Genomic DNA, 24,204 nt, shown 5'->3' with positions numbered 1-24,204 from the left:
AGAAATGTCAGATAATTGCTAGCCACTACTTAACGCATTCCTGACTTAACACCTGCCCTTCTTACAAAAGAAATCTTAGCCCCCCCAACCAGGAAATTAAACACCATACATCAGAGAAGACAGAGAAAAAAAGAGGCAGTTCCCAAAGATTTGGGGGCATGATAAAATTTGGATTTTGGTACCTTGGTACATTTCAAGGAGGTCATAACATTAAGCTGGATTTGAGATTTATCAGGCAAAATATATTCTTTAGTGTGTGGCTGTCATCTTTTCCTGATGCTACAATGCTTTTGACCCAGCATTAGGAACAGCTGCACTGCCCGAGACAGGTAGTGACCTGAAACCATGACCTGTCCACTACCACACTATTAGAAATATCTTCATTATCAAGTAAGAGATGTGTATTTGTGTCAATCTGAATACATGGATGTCTACTAAATAACCACTTTGTCTTTTAGAAAGAACAGGTTTTTACCCCTAATAAGCAGCATGCTGAACTGGATCCTGGCAAACATCCTGCTGAGAGGCCAACCAGTTTTCTCTGTTGACTCACGTGAGGTAATAAAATCCAAATCCCCTCTCAAGCTTTTCCAGATTGATGTTAGCCCCATAGGGATGACACGGGCTGGTCCCAGGTCAGTCAAGGTCGAACCTTGCTCCCCGATGCCTTATTATGATTATTACCCACCCAGCTGCTCTCAGTATATCATCCCCCTATGAGGACCCACCCTATGGCTACCCAACTGTGAGAGGGGGCAAAACATTAAAAACCAGCCACTATGACATCAGTAACAAACACATAGACTTATCACCCTTTTGACAGTTTCAACTTAAAAACTGAGAAAGTATAACTTTGTAAGTAGAATTCATGCATTAAACTGTACGGGTGAAATAATAATGAAATGGCCAGTGACTGGTCACTAGCTTTGACCCATATTATTAATGCTGCTAGTATTATATAGTTTAACAATGCAATATCAAAATAAAATGTCTTTGTTTCAATTTTTTAAATAAAAATACAATTTAAAAAAGGTACGTTTGAATACAAAATAAGTCGGAACGTTACCAAATTTCGCAATCATGCTTCAACCAAAACGCTGACTGACTAAACACAATAACACCGGTAAAGCTCCATTTTAGCATAGCTAACATTTCCCACTCTGACATTTACTGAGCTCCAAGAGTTTTATAATATCCGCAGTAAAAGGGGTGTAAATCTGGGGAATCTTGAACTTACTGGTGCCATGGGAAAGTGTTACCAGATCATGGGAACGTTCTTATAATGTAAAAAAATACATTGAAGTAGGAGGGAAGACAGAGAATGATAGACAGATAGCTGCCAAATTAAGTAGAGACACTGGACTGTAGCCTTGAAACAAACAAGGTTTTATCGTTGGAGTTACAAATGTTTAACCCCAGATATATTTGAATCGGAAAAAAAGTACAATTCTAAAGAGCCTAAGAGAAAGTAACCGAAGCCAGACTGAACATCCAACCTCATGATGTTGCTACCAATACAGACAGGTAGGTGTTTAAAGGATAAACACCTGTCACCTGACACCAAGACAAAATTGGAGCTAACCAATATTGATCTGACAATTGTGAAAAAGCACAGCGGCTGCGTGTCACACAGAACAAACAATGTCAAACCACAGGCAGGAGCTAACTAGTATTGATACAATGTTTAGCAGGGTGAGGAAAGACAAACAAGAGGCGAAACAATTTATCTCCTGCTGTGATACGAAATGTTTGCGGTGACAAATGACATTTGTGTGCAGAGTGGTGGTGGAGTGACAAGTGTGCTCAGTGTGATGTAAAATGTCTAAAAATCAACATAGAGGAGAGTTTCCCCTCTACTATATGGAGGCAGGTAATGGAGGGTGTAAGTGTCATATAACTGTGTCTGTGGACAGAGGACCTCCTTATGGTACAAACAACAGCCTGGCTCTAAGATCCTAATTAGCACTGACAGCTTAACAGATTTGTGTGCACACAAACTGCCCTTGTCCGCTCAACCTACACTTGTGAAAAAAACCCTAACGCGCATAAAGACACTGCCCCCCAACCCCCCCTTCTCCCTTCTCCAACTAAATACAACTGGCCATTCCGATGTCAGGCTGAAATCTTATCCACTGTGCCACGTAAACAAACTAGCGCTTGTCTGACAGTGTGCAACCCCTGTGGCCTCTGCAAACAGCACCCTCCTCCCTTCTCGCTGAATCTGGCCCCCACATGGAGGAGTCCATCTGCACTCTGCAGAGCAGGGGGGGGGGGGGGGAGTACAGGGCCATGCCCCCCTGAACCTTCCTGGACGTGACACCACCTTTAAAAAAAAAAATGTTGGACATCTATAGTACCTCATCTGTTAGCTTGAGGTAAGATCAATGTATATATTTTTATGCTGTGTAACAGAAATCACCAAGTCATTTTACTTTGAACTAAACGGTTAAAACGATTCCAGTTGTTTGTGCTGCAGCTTCGTAGCAACGTTACAAAAATGTTCTTCACTTTTGTCTAGTAGTGTTAAAATGAAGATGTGTAATTTATGACGATGGAAATTTATTGAAGATGGAAAACAAACACATAGCCTATAAATAATGCTTGTGCACAGGAATAATCATCTGCTACATATTTGCCCATTTTGCCCGTCTCTATTGCTGACTTCATAATACACAACGGTGAGTCAGCAGACACTGAGTTTACATGGCAAGTCTTTCACATTTCCAGCACTACAACAGCAACTTGTTTGGAGTTAACAAATGAAAAGCAGAGGGGATGTTGAAAACAGTAGTCGTTATGGAGAAACACCATGCAATGTAACAAAAAAATTAATAAATTGAAGTTGGGAGGTACATGTTTTTGTTTTCTTAACAAAGGTTTGTACTTAAACCAAAATATATCGTTAATATAAATGTGCAATTGCAGATAGTCACTTCTACCTGACAGCTGTTTATTACAAAACAGTAAAATCATGTGGATGCAACAAATTTTGAAATTTTATGGGAGACTGCTCTTCATGATGAAACTGTCAGTTTACAGTCTAACATGATGTTAAGCTGTTCAAGTCTTGCTGTCCGTGTTTTTATTTACTATACTTTTAGAAATGCTAAATGACATTTTATTCAATCCAAAATTGAATACATTTCTCTAAATCCTCCTCTGTCTTCCAGCAGCCATTTCAGAGGCTACTGTATTAATAGATAATGGCTAACTAGTTTAGCTTTAGCCCCAACACCTGCTTCAGCCGAGTAAAAGAAAGAAACATTGTCAAAGTTTGTGTTTTAGGTACTTCTTAGCTACTTTCGGTTCATCAACCACTTCCAAAATAAAAACCCACATAGCATTTTTTGCTGGCTACAATTTTAAAATTAAATAGGGATTATGGAAGTAGAGAATTCCAACCAATGAAAAGACTTTGTTTACCTTACCGATGATTGAGGAAAGATAGATCATCCAGATTTTGTACTATAGTTAAATGCATCTCACCTACAAGACGCAGGAGATCTGTGGCTGTCTTTATTGGACACGCCACGCATGAAAGGGAAATGATTTAGGCACAGTCCAGTTACGGACTCCAACTCCCATCCCGAGTTTAAAGTACAGAAAAATATTCAATCAGCTGTTTGAATAGCTTGCTGATTAATTTACGTATTTATAATTTTATTTGTTTTCTATAGTAACATTGGCACCACTGGTACTATAGAAAACAAATATTATTGCATTTTCAGAATTTTTGTATTGACTTGGTACCGAAGTATCGGTCCTCGCAACATCCCTAGTCGATATTGTAATTATCGCATCAGGCCCATCTCTGGATTTTCTCACACCTTTTATGTGCCACCACATACGCCTCTAGTTCACACATCATGTCCCCCACAGGGACATCCTGTTTGCAGTGTCATCTGTTCTATTTATAGTATATTATAGTGTATTTATATATGTATATATATATATATATACATATAAAGTGGCTAGTGGGGTTGAAATCGGCCACTGCTAAAATCCACTAGCATTTTTCCATTTCGGTGGGTGTAAATCTTAAACCCTGCCTTGCTTTTGCCTCACCTGCCTGCAATTTCAACGCCTTCTACTTAGGTTATATATGCTCTGTACCATTCTTTATGCCCCCAGCATAGCAGCTGGGTAGGGGTAGGCTTTTCATCTCATGTCTGATTTCACGATTGGTTGTGACACCACAGAGGGTGCACTTTAAATGGTTATTGAGGGAGCAACTTTAGCAACTGTGGTTGCTCATGTTACCTTAGCTGTGTGGTAAAAGGAACAACCGCAACAAGCGGATGCTCTGGTTACTGTGAAAAGTGGAAAATGTTGTCATGGTTACAAAATACTACAGAAGGGAAGTCTTTAAGGGCACATAGAAGGCACAGAGATTTATCGGAGCAGCAGCACAAAGACAACAAATGAAATAATCTACTTTATGAAGGTTGCTACCTCTGCAGTAATGTTTGGTAAATGAGAAATTAAAGGTACAGAGAGAACCTCACTCAGAGAAGGTTTGGTCATTCTGCAGTTTCCAACCATAGAAACATTTAGGTAGATGCCCAAATAAAAGACATTCACAGACCCTCTTGCTACTCTGAGTGATCTTTTTCATTTTTCTTTGGTGTGAAGCAGGAATTACTGGGTCAGTGGAAGTGCATCAAACTGAGCAAGATCACAAGTGTTAGGCTGGCTCCCACCTGTTTCAGTGCATAATGTGCTACATTAAGAGGAGGTGGACAAAAAAACAAACTTACAAGCTGGCTTCTCTGCAGAAGCAATCAGCCTCCAAGAAATCAAATCACATTGAAGAATGTGGATGTAATTGAATTGGTGGCGAGCTCTCTCTAGGGCTAGAACAAACCAACTCACTGCAAAAGGTTCAAAGAGCACTTGGGTTTTTAGTGTAAAAATTAACCTTAGCATCAAGGTCTAGGGTCAAAGAAATCACTATGATCTTATGGTTTTATGAATAAGGTTACAATCAACAAGACAATTTTTCGATTGTAGCCAGAAAATCCCACTCCCCACTAACCACAAGCTATTTCCTGCCCTTTCCCTTAAATAATTTACAATGGATATGACCAATAATTCCCAACACTCCTCAGACGACCTACAATAATCCTAAAACAAACCAGGTTCCCACATGCATACATTTGTGCACGCCAACTCCCAATGCTTTCATTAAGCAGCTATACTGTAACTAAGACCCTCTAAGCACTACTCTATACATTTCCTACGATGGCTTATGAAGCCTTAATGACTTTAAGGAATAAATGAATAGTCTTCAAGCCAGTAGGTTTGTGGCATTTTGGCCCATGCCACTGACTTCATATGTTGGATTCAATGGAACCGATCCAGGACTTATGACTGGGTGTTTTTTATTCTATATTCTACTGGAATGCATGTGTGGAAACCATTGGAAGTATTATATGTTTTCTTTAGGTCACAGGAGATGACATAAATTAATAAAGATTCGGTATTTGGATGTCTGGTAAGGGCCTCTTCCATCCGTCTATGAAGTAAGTAGAGTATTTGGACATTCTGTCAAGACCTATTTAGAACATTAGAAAACTTTTGTCTTTTTAAGACATCTTCCAAATATCAAATTAACGTATGTCTGTCCATTACACATCTACACAAGGTTCCAAATGAAAGTTTTTGCAGCCTCTTTTTAGAATGTCTTGTGAACACTTAATTTAGACTGCACTTAATATTCTAAATTCATTTTCTGAACATCTGCACGAGAGAAATGTTTTCCATTTCTATTTCAGATTTAGGAAACCTAGACATGGGTTCTGGACCCATTTTGGAGATCAGTAGATATCCAAAACAGACTTCAACAAAGATGTCTGCCTATTACATGTTATATATATTCACAGACATCCAAGTAAGATGACCATCTGAATCTCCAAATAAGATTTAGCTTGGACATCTATCAACAGCCATACAGGTACGGTACAGTGCATCCAGAAAGTATTCTCAGCGCCTAACTTAATCTACATTTTGTTATGTTACAGCCTTATTTCAAAATGGATTCAATTCATTATTTTCCTCAAAGTTCTACAAACAATAACCCATAATGACAAATTGAAAGAAGTTAATCTGAAATCTTTGCAAATTTATAAAAAAGGAAAAAATTCACATGTACATAAGTATTCACTGCCTTTGCTTGATACTTTGTTATATCACCTTTAGCACCAATTACAGCCTCAAGTCTTTTTGAGTATGATGTTATAAAACTTGGCACAACAATTTTGGGGCAGTTTCTCACATTCTTCTTTGCAGTGTCCCCAAGCTCCATCAGGTCCAATGGGGAGTGCCGGTGCAAAGCCATTTTCAGATCTCTTCAGAGATGTTCAATCATGTTCAAGTCTGGGCTGTGGCTGGGCCACTCAAGGACATTGACAGAGTTGTCCCGTAGCAACTCTTTTGCTATCTTGGCTGTGTGCTTAGGGTCATTGTTCTGTTGAAAGATACCAGTCTGAGGTCCAGAGAGCTCTGAAACAGGTTTTCATCTAGAATGTCTCTGTACATTGCTGCATTCATCTTTCTCTTGATCCTGACTAGTCTCCCAGTTCCTGCCTCTGAAAAACATCCCCACAGCACGATGCTGCCACCACCAAGCTTTACTGTAGGGATGGTATTGGCCAGGTGGTGAGCGGTGCCTGGTTTCCTCCAGACATGACACTTGGCATTCAAGCCAAAGAGCTTAATCTTTGTTTTATCAGACCAAAGAATTGTGTTTCTCATGCCCTTAGAGTCTTTCAGGTGGGCTGCCATGTGCCTTTTACTGAGGAGTGGCCAGCCCACTCTAGGAAGAGTCCTGTGGTTCCAAACTTCTTCCAGTTTCGGATGTCAAAAGGCCATGAATACTTTTGTACATTTTTTATTTTTAATTAGTTTTCAAAGATTTAAAAAAACTTCTTTCACATTCTCATTTGTAGAACATTGAGGAATAATGACAATAATGTTAATAACTATAACATAACAAAATGTGGAATAAGTTAAACGCTGGGAATAATTTCTGGAGTCAATATATGTAAACATCTTTGCAGGACCTATTTTAGGCATCTAGAATAGAATAAAATTGCCCGTGTAAGTGAAGAACGTATTTTGAAGGTCTTGTCATAAGTCCTTTGTTCCTGAGTGAACTGCCCTTTATCTGGTCTGTCTGATTCATGAATTGTGCACCAAATTTTCTTTCCCCTTGTGCCAATCTTGGTTAAGGATAGTGCAGATTGTCCAACAAATTGCAGGGACAGCAGTTACATACAGTATTAACAAGAAAAGATTTTAAGATTTGAAATGTCTTAAAAAGCCTGCAAATAGATGTCCATGAAACATGTTCTTGGTTGGTAAGATTCCTATAAAAGGAATATAATTCTTCTTCTTTATTGAATAATAAAGAAAACTACGTACTATACAAATAGCTACATCCAGAATATAAGCTGAAGACTCGGAGGATAAGAATTATTATAAATCTCCAGGCTGCCACCACAGAGTATTATGCTACTGTATTCCTCATCCCGACGAACAGAAGCGAGGACTTTGACATCCCAAGCAACTGTCAGATAATTCTGAAACCCCACCCTGAACCACAAGGCAAAAGTACAACCAGAAAGAGAAGGACAGATGGCCTTTTTAACCCACCGCAAGACAGAAGCAATGGTAAAGCAGTGTCCCACAGCGGGATTTACTGATTTACGGGATACACACAACATCTCATAGATAGCTGACAAGGCACAATAGAGTATTCAGGAATCAAATGTCATGCAGCATAATGACCCCTTTTTGAATCATTATGAGTTTAATTATTTAAAGCAACAAGAAAAAGGATCTTAGAGTAGAGCAGGATGGTGAAGGAAAACAGGTGACTTACCCGACTTGCGCTTGGAGCCATAGTCCCTGAGGGAGAAGCAACACAAGAGGGACATGGTTAGTGACAAGCCACTCGGTCAACAACAAAGCATGTGGTCACTGCGCATGGTCTTAATGTGGCAAAAATCAGCAACTTCATTCAAGCAGCTTTAGCCCAATAACAAATGTGTGTGTGTGTGTGAGAGAAGGAAAGGCAGCGAGTGAAGGATGGGGAGAGAGGGAGGAATGACTTTGACCAGCTGCCCATACTCCCCACAACAGAAACAAATTAGTCATGTGACTCTAAAGCGGCACCACCATCCTCTTCCTATACTCCTTCTACCTCCCTTCCTCCCCTCTTAGCCCTATCAGGAAGGAAGACGACCTCTCCCCACATTTGAAAAGAGGTGGATCGTTTGAGACTCCTTGCCTAATGAATTCTAATGGGATTATGGCAGAAGGCTAAGATACAGATGGGGGACGACAGGGTTGTGTGTGTGTGGTTTGTTGTGCTGAGTGTGTCAGCTTCCGAATCTGTCAATTGCAATCTTCGGACTCTGCAGCGTGGCAGTCGGGTTAAAAAAGATAGACAATGGAAGAAATCAGGTGAAGACAGACGGAGCTATTTATAGAGCTGACAATCTGTCCATCTTTTCTTCCTCTCTCTCCCTGTTCTTTGTCTCGATCACCAAGCCTAATCGTTTTGTCCTTTCCAAGTTTTCCCAGAGACAAATCAAAACTCACATTTAACCGGAAATTTGGCCACGTCATTCTGCTGCAGTAGGCTTGAAAATCAGACAGGCAGGATACTAAAACTAAGGCACAGTGGTGTAGTGAATAGCTGCTTGCCACTAGAACGTTCTCCCCACATGTGACGTTACCCTCTTACATTCAAAAATAACCACCACATACAGTAGGCAGCAATATCAACCCCCAGACATTAATAAGATATCTGGGACCAGAATGCGAAGTGGTTTCTTGATGACTGATTGCCTCTCATTTTCTAGAAGAGTAACCAGATTGCAGATGATGGCTGTGGGTGCACTTCAGGATCAGTTTGTGTGAGGTGAGTAAGTGTTTGAAGGCACATATGATCAAGTCAGTAAATGGGAGCCCACAAGCAGGGCGGTGGGTGTAAGTGATTGTTGTTTCAGGATTCAGGATCACCAACCAAAGCTACAAGCGTGTCCTTGACTGGTACGCATGACCCCACTGGCCTCTGTGAAACAGCCCCATTCAATAAGAAGCTAAGTCTCATCTTTTCAGGTATAATCCACAACAAAGAGGCCTGGAAGTTTATACTGCAGTGCCTGGAATACAGAAAGTGCTTAGGGCAGAATAGGCAGTGGTCAAGATAGTGCCCTCTCACTGCAATGAGGTTAATGAAAACCTCCTCTTGCTCTCACTTCGACCACACTCAAGCTAATAAAGAGACAGGTGAATACGCACAAGGTACTAAAAGCACAGACAAGCACACATGCATGAGCAGGAAGTGACACTCCGCTTGTCCTAGCTCTCTTCTTTTCTCTTTCTCTTTCTCTCTCTATCCCTTCATCCATTGCCCTGTGATCTGATGTATCTGTCACTTCTTTGTGACTGGCCACAGTAGAAGAATAAATCCTTTATACTGACCTCTCCACCAAGATCAGTGTGTGCTAGCAACCAGAATATGCTTCATTGTCACCAAAGTGGGACACAGAGAGAGAGAGAGAGAGAGAGAGAACAGAACTTGACCCCTTATCTCATCCCATCCATCTATAGCCACATGACCTCTAATGCCTGTGGAATGAATAATATTTCAGTCAGCTATGTGTTGTACAGTATAGCAGAGTTTCTGAATATGTCTTAGTGGAAACTATGCCCTGTCTGGCTCTAGGTTTGCTGCAGTAGCATTAAAGATGCTAATATCCTGTGTCCAAGTGAAAGGGAAATTCTGTATACTTCCAATATTTCCAGGGAGTGATAAGCATTGCTTTCACATTTACATTTGCCCTGCAGTCTACTCGTGTCCATTCTTACCTCATTGCTAGTTCAAATCAGGTGGCCTAGGGTGTAAGATTAAGCACTGGATTTAATTTTATCCAATCTTTCCTTCTGGCCTGTGTTCACATTGCACTATAGCGATCCGTGCCCATATTTGCTGACGTCACCAACATGTAGATGCACTTTGAAGAGAAGTGCTCTCCCATAGTGGTACGCAGCTAGTGTGGCTACAAAACATTCCCAAGCATGGAATTTCAATGCTGTAACTAGTTACTGATGTAACTGTAAGTGTGGGTGCCAGGGCACGGCATGCTGGGCCGTGTCTGAGCACAGAACACAGGGCTCACACTAATCACACGAACTGGACTTGAATTACCTAGTGCAGCAGTCCTGCAGGACTTCCTGGTTTATTAATAAATAGGCATGAATGAATAGACAGTGATGGAAACATTTTAACATTTTAATCCATTTTCATCATTTACTGTGTATTTGCTTCGTCTGTACAAATGGGGTATAATGGTACAAATGTACGGAATAACCTGCTCAGAGTGTATATACAAGTGACCCGGGGTATAAACAAATTGCCGTTCCATCAGCCAACCTACAAACATCGTTTTCTATGTTTGCTGGATGCCTGTTGGGTTAATTGAACAAGCCAACGGCAAATGATCTCCACGGTGTAACAATACAATAAGTGTAAGTGTGGGACCTGGAAATTGCTGTTTGTAACATACCAAGGAGGTCAGGACGGAGGCCAATAAATGAGATTTGTTTGGTGGAAAACAGCAGCAGCATGAAATGTGCTTTGCTGCAGTCAACTCCAAGGGTGTCTGTTAAGCTATTCATGCTGTGCCTGGTTTGAAAGGCAAACACGACCTCGAAGCTCTATAAACAAGTTCCAATCAGGAGAAAGGCAGAGGCATAAGCAGTTTCCGGTCCAACTGTATCTGTCTACACAAATCACGGGGGCATTCAATTGAAGGGCTTAATCTCCAGTGCATAGTCACAAAAAGCCAGTGAAAGTAAAGGTTAGTTGTCGTTCCCTATTTTGTCAAGTCCTTATTTTTGTACATGGCATGATGACCTGCCAGTGAAGAGTGCAGCTGGGTGTATTTGGCTGTTTTTAGAAGTACAGTTTTAGAGGCATCTGTAAAGCATAAGGCACAAGGGGGGGGGGGGGGGGGGGGGGGCAGATTGGGACAAACACAGAGAGAAAGTGGGAGGATGAAGGAGAATAGAAACAGACTCAATCCAGTGACCCGAGTCCCTGAGGCTGAAATCGAACTCTTCCCTCGAGGGGTGACTGACTGCCAGCGTTTTTTCCCCTAAATCTTCAATAGGTAGGGAAAAACGGAAACAAGGGGTGAAAGGTGACATGCAGAACATATACTGTAGTGGGAAAAACTGTTTTTTTCTTCTATGGCTATGCAAGATTTTAAGGCAGACTGGGCATGTTTCTTAGTATCTAGACTAATGCAACTAATTCTTATACATGTGTGAAAAAACACACGGCGTTTTCTTGTGTTTCAGATATTAAGTAAAACAAACTATTTGTGTTGGCAGATTACTGCAAGGACACATGTTGTCTATTTATGCAAAAACATGTCATTAAAAACCAAATGCTATTTTGAAGGCATGAATGTTTTAGACAGTCTGAAGAATGTGCTAAGTGACCAAATGGCGTTTATTTGTTATTACATGTTTAAATCTGCCCTCAATGAAAAAAACCTCAACACATTGGAGGACAATTGCATACAAAACAACATACACACATTTTGTCACACTTTCCATTATACACTAACATTTATCCCAGTGTATTCACTGCATGTCCTATCAGTTCCAGAGCTCCACGCTCTCAACAGCGATTGTCAAGCTCAAACAGATGTGTGAGGGTGACGCAGGTCAACACAGCAGTCACCTGACTCCTCGATTGATATTCAAGGTATTTTAAACAGGTTGATCATGAATGAGTTCATCAAACTCACATCAATGAAAATGAGTAAATTATACATTCAGTCCAACATCACGTATTCCTCAACTGGTATCTACGACACATAATATTGCCGATGTAGAATTATGTGGGCTTCTATTAGTTACTAAAATGGGGCTGTTAGCTGCCAAGTCCTTAAAAGAAAATCTATATCCCCAATTTAATATTCTACTGTATAGTTTCCATTCACACAGGTAAAAATAAGTGGTGTCACGTATAACTTGCTCCCTACTAAAATTGCTTAGGAAACTCAATTTTGCCACCCAGTTGGGATGTTAACACACTACCACTCAGTGTTCTCTTCTCATTAGCACCATAAGGGCTAATGCATCCTCACACCACTGTGCCTGTCAGTAGGATTAGTAGGTTGGTATTATGTCCTGGATGCTTTATTGCTCAAGGGACAATAATCAACCCAAAACTACAGCTACTGCTTAGGTTTAGGAACAACACAACTTGGTTAAGTTTAAGAAAAGGCTTGTGGTTTGGGTAAAATACTAAAGTAACAAGAAAGTCGGAAAAAGGAAACAAAAAACTGTCTGTCACTTAAATGGTAAATGTTCTGCACTTACATAGCACTTTTCTACCTATTGGCACTCAAAGCGCTTTACACTGCTTCTTATTCACCCATTCACACTCACAATCACACACACACACTCACACACCGACGGGGGAGGTGCTATGCAGCTGGCCAACACTCACCGGGAGCAACTAAGCTGGGGTTCAGTGTCTTGCTCAAGGACACTTTGACACTTGTTCAGTTACCACTCGTGTTTCTTTCATATTTACTACAGCTGTTAGAGGATGTTAGGCTGGATATTTTACTTGCTTTGCGTTTGGGGGCACATCATGGCAATTGGATTTGAAGAAATCCCTAAGAAATCCTAAATTGTTAAGAACATGGCGGCATAAAAATTATTACACTTCCTAATCAAATTTGTTAGGCCAATTATAAGCCAAGCTGCAAGACCAGTTACTAAACACTTGCAGAAATCTTTCACCTAGGCCTGTCTCACAGTCTTGAATCATCCTTGCACCCCACACCATGGTTCATTTCTAAGCATCACGGAATCTAGAGCACTCAACTTCCCAACCACAAGCCTATGACCTCTAAGCCCCTCGGCAGCCCCAGATTACCTTAAGTTGTCCCCTCTCTTTTAGTCACCATGACAAGGCTAAAGGCCAGGGCATTAATGCTCCAGATGGGGTTCGAGGAATCAACTAACCTCAACATTCTGCTGCAAACACACGTGCAGACACACTATTTGTACACACACAGACACATGTCAATTTTAGATATGTCACAGAAATGGCTGCTAAGGAACTAAATAAAGACCTTTGTTTTAGATGTCTATGCTTACGAAGACCACAACTACAATCACTTTCTTTCCTGCTGCATGTATCTTTTATTCTTTCATCAACTAACTACTTTTTCAATTTGAAATCACATTTGACCTTCAACCTAAATCATTTAACTTGCTGCTTTTGTATTAGAGTGCTGAGAAGTGCACCAATTGTAAAACAGCATTTCGACCGGACATATTTATATAGTGATACACTTGAAAACTTGAAAAGTGTTTTTAAACATTAAATCATGGCCGTTTGTTGTTATCAGTGACAGAACTAAGCGCACGTACGCCCCAATACTTCACCTTCACAAACACATCATCACCCACTTATTTCTAATTAGCCCAAACACACAAATCTGCCATCACCCCATTACCAAGGGTAACCCTGCCACTTAAGCAGCCCCCCGTTGAGAGCCCAAAAACTGACCAATCACATGAGTTCATGACTTATCGCACAAATAATCTGATAATCTTGCAGCATCTCTTCCCTCCAGGCACAAGCCAAGGTCGATCCCAATTGTTATTCATGGGTAGGGTTGTGAGGGGGCATGATGAATGATAACAACATTACCCATGACTGCCACGATACTAGTCTACGGGGGGGAGCAGTAGCGAATATTTTCATCATTGCTGAAATGTAGTATGCACATATTAATAGAGAAATTTGTCAATGTTATTGTGTGCAGAGGACAGATAATGCTATTTAGGCTGATGGCCTACCACAGGCCCAGGCAGATAAAACAAATAACAGTCCATGTCCCAAGCAAATCGCTTCACTAAAAATGCAAGATGTGGGGAAAAAAAAAAATCACCAAAGACAAAAAGGGATAGGGAGGGGGCATGTTTAGGAAGCTTCGGAGTGGTGAGAAATTCCAACATGTGGAAATAGATCTCATCTGGGAATCGCAAGGAGCCAACACGAACAGAAAAACAAAAAGAAAGGCAGAAAAAGAGACAGATGTACACGAGTATATGACCAGACAGTGGACACATTTTTTGAGGAATGGAAGCCCCAGGGACATGATGGGACCCATGGCAGAACTGGATCCAACAGCTGATGGTAAAGAAAATTCCACTGGCATTTTGTTTGTACTGTGAAGTACGCCACCATGTGGAGAGTCACTGGAGGGAATTTGAGATAATGTAGTTGGGAACCAAGTTTAGATTTTTACTATTTCTGCAAGAAGTATGATGCAGATGCAGAACCTGTTACATAGGTATTTGTATAAATAGTCACTTGATAATTTAAAACATGATGGAGTGAAGCAACAACAGCCATAAAAGTGTTATTCAATTTATACCATTGATCATTGTGATTGTTGCAAAGGATGCAATACACTGCATATTTTAGTTTGATTTTCCTATGTGCTCTAAGTTTGCATAACTAGTCTTATTCAATCCACAATTTTCTGTTTATTTTGACTATAAAAAAAGTTTACAGGGGTTCCATTGTGAGAGACAGAGCTCACAACACTTGTGTGTCTCCTGAGAAATAAATAAATACGTAAATGAAGGAATGAATTCAGATGTATGTACATTTTGATTCAAGTATTATTTATTTATTTCATTGCTTTCATGATTTCACAGGGCTTTGTGCCCAATTTGGAAAAATCAGACAGTTAACGACAGTTCTACTCTGATCGGTCCAGTCTGACAGCAGATCAACTCCAACGAAAATGATTGTAGTGGGTGTGTTTAGGTCTTTATATAGTTTCCTGGTTTGCTTTGTGCTGTTCAGTTACCTGATAGATTTAGGCCAAATGGTAGTTTGTTCTGCTGTCTGGAGCTTTAGCTTGTCATTAAACATCCTAATTAATGGCTTAGTCAGACTCAAATTCAATGAGCAAACCATTTCAATACAACACAGTGTGAGCTGTCTAACTTTTCTGATAACCAGGGACATATTTAAGTAAAATACTAATTCTACATCTGCCTGTGACACATTTTATTTTAACTAAGACAGAGGGTGTGAAGCTCAAATTTTCAAAGTTTGGTTTTGGATCTTATTGCGTTTTGAACCACTGAGATCTTTCAGTGAAAAAATGTGAAGAAAAATCTGGAACATTTTATTAGCTTACAACAGGATCAATGCAAGACAGGAAGACAGTTCCTGGGAGCTACAGTACATTTCAGAAGTGTGAGAAACTGGCTGTTCTTGTCTCTCATGCTGGTGTTAAAACAAGCTTAACTATGTCTAGGAGAAGCATGTAGACAAGGACACAACTCTTAAACAACTCTTAATGAGTTGCAGTGGAAGAAAGTAACATAGAAAGTGTGATTTCCCTTGACATACTGTTTCATTTGAGTAAATACAAAAGACATGCAGCGAAAACTAAACAGTATTTCAAAAGTAGGACAATAATAGTTGAAAAGCATCTAAAAAAAAAAAAAAAAGAGCACAATTTAAAATTATCTTGTGATGCCTAAATTCATCTTGTGACTCGTTCCGAGTGCTCAAACCCACAGACTGGAAACCACTCACTGGCCTAGAGGCTACAATAAAACAAAGAAGCTGCTCTGTAGATGAGTTCCTCAGTTCCCATGCGTTTAAAAGTGCATAAAAGTGTCGTGTTTTGACAAATAAAATGTCATAACACTGCTCTGATGAAGGAGACAAAAATCCACGCTTTTATCCTGCAGGACATTTGAACGTATCACAGAGTTTCTACTAAAGTCCCTTCACAATGCATTAAACATTAAGGGTGTCTGGCTTCAAATGGGAGCAACTGATTGCACAAGAGTGACATCAGCTGAGAGTCGCACGGCGCGCAAAGCTGCAATGCTGCGCTCTGCGGATGGGGGTCAACATCACTCAAACCCAGAGATGAGGAGACTGTAAATGATAGTGGGCTCTGTTAAGGGTCTGTGTGCTTTTCTCAGCTTTGATTGATGGGATTGATTCCTGTGCTGCACTGCATGTCATCAAATCTTAGTTAGACGTTTCGTAGGAGAGTAGACACAGGCTGGCTATTAGTTAAGCCTTCTGTGGTGTGTCGGAAATATTGGGAGGGTGATCTGTGCGCCGTTCCCTTCCCTATTTTTTGACGTTCTCACCTCCCTAAGGATCCCTCCCACATTCCTAGTTCCTTCCTTCCTTTCCAGGAAGTGAGGGGGAAGCATTGCATCCCCCTGGGAGCTACAGCTGTCTCAACCTGCCCTATTTATCACACTCATACACAGTGAGGCCCTCCCAAAGCTATTACTGTGGCTAGCTAACCCCACCTTGACAACACCCTGTGAGTAACTGTGCGAGGAGGAGAGGAGAGTGCAAGTGAGTCAGACTCCATGCCGTCCGTATTGGTGGGTGGGTTGAATGAGTTCGCCCATGTAAGAAGAGAGAGACGGGAGGACAACAGTGATGCACACAGAAGGCAAGACCACATTAGTCATGAAAAAATCTCCTGCCACTGAACCTCTCTGGCTATGAGCGAAAGCATTTTGAATTTGAATTGAATAAAGTGCGCAAACGCACCGTTTGAAACAGATCAATAAACAATCACACATGAGAGCACATACATGTACACGCACACACACGCACACACACACAGATGAGGCTTCCCATAAGCCACACGCTCGGCTGACCATTCCTCGCTACTTCAACATGCCTAAAGTGTTTAACCCCATTGACACTGGCGCTGTACACTGCTCATGTGCTGCTGTGCAGTCTCCAGTGAGTGCTATTGATCCTACTAGTGAGCAGCTTATCCATTAAGGTTGAGTGAGTCTGTCGCCTGTTTCCTAAACCTCACAGGGAATAGAACACACACATGACTGGGGGGAAAATAACAAAGGGGCCGATGCAGGGAGGGAAGATGGAAGGTTCATGAGTCTTGGACAGTAAAGAGGGAAGTATGAGTGCAAGATGGGAAAAGGAAGGAGATAAGTGATGAAAAAGGAAGCAATAGTGAGTGAAGGTTTATTTTTATAGCACCAAATTGCTTCACAGTAAAATAGCTAGAGTGCAAAAAAAGGCAAGACCAAACAAGTAAATGGGTGCTGATCTGCTTTTAAAGGTATTTAATAAGGATCTAGGGGCCTAGGGGTCACAACTGTCTTTTGTGTCCTAAGTAAATCACAATTTTACTTTGAGCATTGAGAAGTCTAAATGTTTGGTCCTAAACCGACCTTAACAAAAATCTAGAGCTTGGGGCTGATTTGTTTATCCTAAAATCTTATTAGATAATGGTAGAAGGGAATAGCTGGAACTCAAACCATCAGCCCCGCAATCAGAACAGTTAAAGCAAATGGAGCCATGCAAAATGGTGAAATATGTCTATCTTCTATGATAAATGTACAATGTGTATATTCTCCAGGTCCCTGGAGAACATACACCATGCTGATTTCTTTTTAAAGATATTTATAAAACAAAGTCATTTTATAAGTGTTGATTTTCAGAATAGAGGGGCTAGTCTGCCAGCAAAGGGTGCTGGACCACCCTTCCTGCGGCTATGCTTGTCAGTGGTTTGAATGTTGGCGTTGATTTGGTGTAAAGCCGACAACACGCACAATGGAAAACTATGATGCCAACATCCTTACAGGAAGAACTCTTTTCTTTTATTCACTAATTGTGTTTGAGTAAGGGCTCATGAAACATTTAAGAGACTAAGTTAACAAGAGATGGATTCTCAATTCCAACATTTAAGACCTTTGCAGACGTCTCAGACCCTCACAACCACACAGAAACCATGTCAATGAGAATACTGTGATTCGTGGCATTAAGAGCTGCTCTGGGGCCCGACATTCCAAAAGAATTCCTTGCATCACCAAGCATTAAAATATCAGACAGAGTTGTTTCCATTGAGTGCAGCTAACGAAAGCCAGGCTGACGGTTGTCAAGAATATAGTGCAGTTGTAGAAGTTGTAAATGTAGTTTAGACAAAGAAGAATAATGCAAGTAAGAGAATTACCAGAATTACCAGGAAACAGATTTACCGAAAAACCTTTTCCTTTAAAAGTACATGACAATACTGAGCCACACTTCGGTTGTTAACACATTTTTAAAAGTTTTCTACACGTTTCTGCTCTGCTGTCGCTCAGTGGATGAGCGAATCATGTCATTTAAGAGTTTTCTCATTACCACTTAAGAGGAAATTTTTTTTTGGACTCATTAAAAACACTAGGCCATTATTCAGTATTAGGAAAGAAAATAAATACATACTTTAAATATTATTAGCACCTTTTCGGCACCATGTCATACATTTGAGGAAGTTAACGGGCAGCTAAAACGTCTGCAGTGTGAAGAGAAAAATAGTGCTACAGCATGATGAGACAATACTTTTAAATGGATTGTGAGTTATGTTTGATTTCACATACTCACATTTTCAGACTTGGATGTATTTTATAAATTGTATTATTTTTGAGACATTTATGATATTTGTACAGTTTTTCACATTGTTTTGTAAAAGTACTGTACACTGTGGATTTCACGTGTATTCTGTTAAACATTGAAATTTATTTCTGTCCTACAGATATAACTTGAAACACAGTCTTCATACCCTGTATTCCATCTGAGAAGTTCTCACACTGATGAGACTGTTGACATAAGTGCTCAAACAGATGATGCAACCGACACCAGCACTGGTCCTCATAGAGTGAAAGGATGAACATTTCCCATGGTGTTATTCCAACCTCTTTGCTGATCAGCACACACTGACCCAAAATACATATTTCCAATGGAGAATCATTATATTGTAATATCAGAATTTGATTTATTTGGTGCATTGTTTTGTTAATGGAGTACTTTTACTTTTGTACTTTGATTAAAATATACATATACATAAAAGATTTGAAGAGGTACTTGTAGTGGAGACATTTGTAGGCAAATACTTGTACTTTTACTTGAGTTTTATGCAGACTGTCCTCTTTAGCATTATCAAGACTCCCATTATTAATGTTGTGGTTGACGGGTGTATTTTTGTGGAGAGGCACAACTGGAAGTTGTTAGTTTGCATGATCTTTGGGCCCAAAAACCCTAAAGCATAAGGATTATGCAGGTAATTTTAAAGACTTGTTCCAGAAGGTTTTTTTTCCTGCATATATATCAATGAGCAAACTGGATCGAAATGAATGAGTGAACATTGTGATAACCGCTTCTTAGAAAACATCTACAATCTTGCATGTGCCTACAAACATGGTCAAAGGCCAAGCTCATGACGAATCTGAGAGAAAGCCAATTCTGAATAAGGGCTTCATCTGTCATTTGGAAGTGGTTTAGCAACAAATCAACTGTGATCAAACATATCGTTTGCAAGTTGTGTCAGACATCCATAGCAACAAACAATGGGAACGAAAATCAAATTAGTTCCACCACCTCAATCAAAAACACCTCTCGGACACAATGAGAAAAGCCAAACTGTATGTTGCACAAGTAGAACACAATAGACCAACAATAAGTACACTTCCTAAAGTAAAACAAGTAAACTCTGGAACAAATTGATGGAGGCAGAGCCATGACATGATGCAAACGATGGGATTCAGGACAATGATGAAAGTAACTAGATACAACATGCTTTTTAAGTTAATATTATTGGTTAAGTATATTTGTGACTAAAAAGTAAATAGCTTAGTTAATAGCTGACAGTCACTAAAAAAGTGACTGTCAGCTATTAAGTATTAGCTGACAGTCACTTTTTCATTGATCATTGATTGTGTTTGCACTGTTTTTAAGACTGTATGCTGTGACTCCAGACCAAAAAATATTGCTGAATATTTTCATATATATTTACATATTAAGAGGATTTGTTTAGTAAATATATATATATATATGATTATCATCATCCTCTGCTGCTCAGCTCATTTGGTCATGCTACAAATAATAAGGCAACTACCTAAACCTGTTACACTCATCTCAGCCAACACAAAATACTATGTTTTAGGCTTTGATCCATCAGCAACACATATGTACTGCATTTAGTGCACATGAAGACAAAAAAGCAAGGAGAGGAGATGCAGGCTGAAAAGTCAACAACATACCACTTGTTTTGGATGTTGTAGATAAGCTCCCAGCAAAAACTTGCAACACCCGACACCCCCACAAACCATAATGGTATTTTTTCACAGTCTATCCTTTCCAGGGTTTCAAGTCACATTTTTCCTCTGCAACACTCAGGTGTGTTTGTGTGTGTGTGTGTGTGTGTGTTTATGTTAAAGTACACACATGTAACCTAACACGTAATTTCAAATCATGACTTTAAATCACTGACCAATCTCATTCACACACTCCCCATACAGATTCATTTTCATTTAGATGATGCATTATGGGTAAGGAATGCAGGGAAACCCATTCAATTTAGTCGTGACACAAGGCAAGTCCTCTTAATTATGACGTATTACCAAGAAACCAGATCAGGCTCTGGCTCCATTCGATCTGAATCAGAGGAAAGAACAGCACTTCTAAGGCCGAGGTCTCCCCTGCTAGAACATTGCTGGGTTCAAACACTACTTCCAGTAGTAGATTGAAAGAATTTAGAAAACATTCAAAAGCCATTTTTAATTGTAAGTAGTACAAAAACAGCATATCAAGTGTTGTAGTGAAAATTGATAATTAAATCAAAATGTCATGGGACCATCACCGGGGTTGCCCTTGGTGGTGGGGGTGGGGCTGCGCATGGTGGTGTGAGATTCGAGCCCGCTGCATTCTGCATCCCGACTAAATGCTCTTTACACTGAGCCACCAGGCCCCGCTTCTCAATACTCCCCTCTAATTTATTTTATTTGATGAGATTCTAATCCTCCATCCTAGTCTGATGATCACAGCCATTCAGTGGACACCGAAACCATCAGTTTTCAGTCCAGTCGCATGCATAGAGATTTCCCCAGATTCTACAATTACAGTTAGTCATTTAGCAGACACTTTTATCCAAAGTGACTTACAAGAAAGTAACAGACACTAAGGACAACTTTGGGGTTCAGTGTCTTGCCTAGTGAAAGCTTGACATGTAGCCAAGAGGACTAGGAGTCCAACCACTGACCCTGTGAATCATGTACTGCTGTACCAACTGAGCTACATCCACCCTGAATGTTTTAATGATATTATAAATCATAGATCATGAATTCTTTTCAATTTTACATTAGGAAATGGTTCTCTTAAAGTATTTATATATTTGCTGAGTGATGCACTGTACTATCTTTACTGTTGCTGGCATCAAATGGAAAATGTTCGGAAAACATTTTTCAGAATATATTCAAATTCCTCTATTCCAACATTGAAGGTTTTCTTCCTACTATTTCTAAAAACTTCTTTTTAAAAAAAAATATCGTGTTTAGAAAAGAAGTGTAGATAAACCGGAGCTAGATGGATTTTTTGTTGTTGTTGTTGTTGTTTATTAAGGCAACTTCTGTCAACAGAATATTAGTCCAACAGTCATAGAGAGTCTGGAAACATAAATTAGATTTTTATTGTGTGTAGTATTTCTCATTCTGATATGTCTCTGCCATGTCTAATACCCACTGTCCAATGGTAATCAGTTACTTTTTTATTGGTGAGCAAACCCATACGTCATGTAGCAGTTAAAACGTTAATGACTGCATCCTTGAATGTCCTCTGTGCACCGTGAGCTTCTTAACACATCAAGTCTTGTTTAAACATCTGTATAACTTCTGTGACTTGTATCATAGGTGGGAGCTAGCAGACTATGAGCAGTAAAGGCTATGTATACACACATTATGATGCTCCACATACAGTATACAAGATATTTCTTCATCTCCCACAACTCCTGCAAAGGACATTATTGCCATTTCTTTATGTATCCAAGTAAAACAGAGAGAGTGTGGGAAAAGAAAAAGAAAAAGGGTTGAAAGAGATGAGGGACATACGTCAAATGAGCAGCGGGAGAAGAAACAGATGTAAATACACGGAAGACAGAAACCTCCATGGAGAAGCAGGAAATGAAAGCTGTGGATCAAAGGATGATTGCGGCGGTGTTTGCAACCGTTGTGTCATTTGTGTTTTTCGATTTATGAGCCTAACGTAGGTAGAAAGAATAAAGAGGATGGTGGAAAAGAGGGAAAGAAAAACACTGGCAGGCGAGGTCACTAAATCCTGCCTGTTTTGCTTCCTTTCTCTTTTCCAAGAGAAATCCGAGGACCAAACTATATTCTGGGACTGAATGGACAGGGCAGGACAGAGGAGAGAAGTACTGAAGAAAAAATGAGAGACAAATAAGACATAGCCTGGGTCTACTGGGTTGCAGCACTTCGAGTGCTGTTGTTCATGGAGGAAGACATTACAAATGAATAGTGCGATACTGGCATTTGAGGTTTGGAGAGGAGTGTGTGTGTTCTCTAATTAAAAACTACCCAAAGGGGCTATCTCCCGCTATGAAACAAGTCATTCTCCTCCTCCCACTCTCACATCCATCATCTCCTCTCCCTGCTCGCCACCGTACCCCCCCCCCCCCTTCTGCCTGGCCTGGTAGGAGGTTTTAACAAACTCTGAAGACAAAGAGCTGATTTGGGAATAGACTAGAAAAGTGCGAAGGCACAGACAGTTGATGAGCTTAGCTACTGTACAATCATGCACCATTTTTGGGGGGCTTAGCATGACCCAATCACATTTAAAAGATCCTGAAATTCAGAAAATGATGCACAGGTGTTCAGGCAAATGTGATGAGTGCAAATAACACCTTTATCCAAGTCCCATTCGCGAAAGCATTATCTTGCTCGTGAATGGGGCTTTCAGTCAGCAAAACCGGGTCCGGTTTGACTTGAACATGACACAAACCAGCTATCAGGTGTTTTTAGTGTTTGTGCCGTATGGTATGATGCACTCACTCCACTGGAGGATTAATGTCCTCTGTTTTCGTCTCAAAGAAGCGCAGCACCTCCTCGCTCTGAGAAATCTGAGGGGGGAGCCGCACCAGTGCCTGCAAAAAAAGGTAAAGACATTGGGGTCTTAATGGGGTGGGATTTGTTCAATTTCCAATAACATTAAGCATGCAGTAGTGTATTTTAAAGGTTAGGCATATAATATGATCCCCCAACTGTGCAGTTTCACTTCAGTGTTAGATATTTGTAGCATCTTTAAAGCTGAAGTGTGAAACTTTGTTTTAATAATTTTAGTAGAAATACATCATAAAACTTAAATAACACATCCAGCACTGCAAATATATGTAGTTCTGAAGGGTTTTGAAACATGGCTAAACCTTGTGCATCATATGTGGGTGCATTTGATGGCCTGGTTGGATGGTTTGGAGTCTCATGCTACAGTAGCTTAGTTCCCAAAAGTTGCATGTTGAAGCATTAGGAGGGTAAGTTGTAAACAAAAATCATCTACTGCAGCTTTGATACGTTTGTTATGCATTTCGTTGTTCATAGGTTTGGGACAAACTATGAGGTCTGATCAATTTTTTCTCAGTGTTGTTAAGGTGAATCATACACAATTTTGGCTGATTACTTGATCGCATATCTAGCAAAAGGCAATCAATCACACTTCCTCCACCGCTTCCTTCCTGTATGTTCATTGACACAGCCACACTACAGTCAAAGAGAGGATCACATGTCTATCTATATTTAATGATCTGGCTGGCAACATCAAAGTCATAGCATATATATATATATATATATATATATATATATATATATATATATATATATATATATCTTTCATTTTCAGTGCATCATATATTACTGAAAGATGTTCATGATTGTGATTAAAGATGCTGTATCTCTCTGTGCACCCGCAGCTGGCTGGACTCAGCATCCTTCAATCTACAGAGAGCAAATCCTTTGAGAACCCTGAGTAATTACTCCTCCTCTCTGTTGTTTGCCTCACAAACAGGATGTAGGAGCGAAACAGTGTGACACACTGCTAGGCTAAAAAAATAGGCTCACTATTGCAACTGTAAACATTAAGACTGCTTCAGGTTATTTGTGTAATGAGGGAGTCACTTCTCTTTTTATGAAGCACTGTGTAAGTAGGATCAGGTTCATTTGAGATGTGTATGATTGTTTCGGGTTTTTACACTTATTTTGGTCCCAATTAAAGGGCTGATACTGTTGCTAACCTTTCCTAATGCGGGTCAA

At 40.1% G+C, this 24,204-nt stretch overlaps 1 protein-coding gene across 7 annotated transcripts in view; it reads right to left on the bottom strand.

The window, feature by feature from the left end:
• The window catches only part of sh3pxd2aa (SH3 and PX domains 2Aa), a 92,892-nt gene that overhangs the window by 38,179 nt on the left and 30,509 nt on the right, over positions 1-24,204 (bottom strand). For all 7 annotated transcript variants that reach the window (XM_067498591.1, XM_067498596.1, XM_067498593.1 and 4 more), the window contains 2 exons: positions 22,954-23,045; positions 7,883-7,908 (listed from right to left, as the gene is read on the bottom strand). In XM_067498591.1, the coding sequence (XP_067354692.1) occupies positions 7,883-7,908; positions 22,954-23,045 (118 nt within the window). The remainder of the gene's footprint in view (positions 1-7,882; positions 7,909-22,953; positions 23,046-24,204) is intronic.

Source organism: Channa argus, chromosome 3 (genome assembly GCF_033026475.1).
Source record: "Channa argus isolate prfri chromosome 3, Channa argus male v1.0, whole genome shotgun sequence".
Lineage (NCBI taxonomy): Eukaryota > Metazoa > Chordata > Actinopteri > Anabantiformes > Channidae > Channa > Channa argus.
The sequence above is the reverse complement of the archived record's forward strand: the minus strand, read 5'-3'. Positions and strand labels throughout refer to the sequence as shown.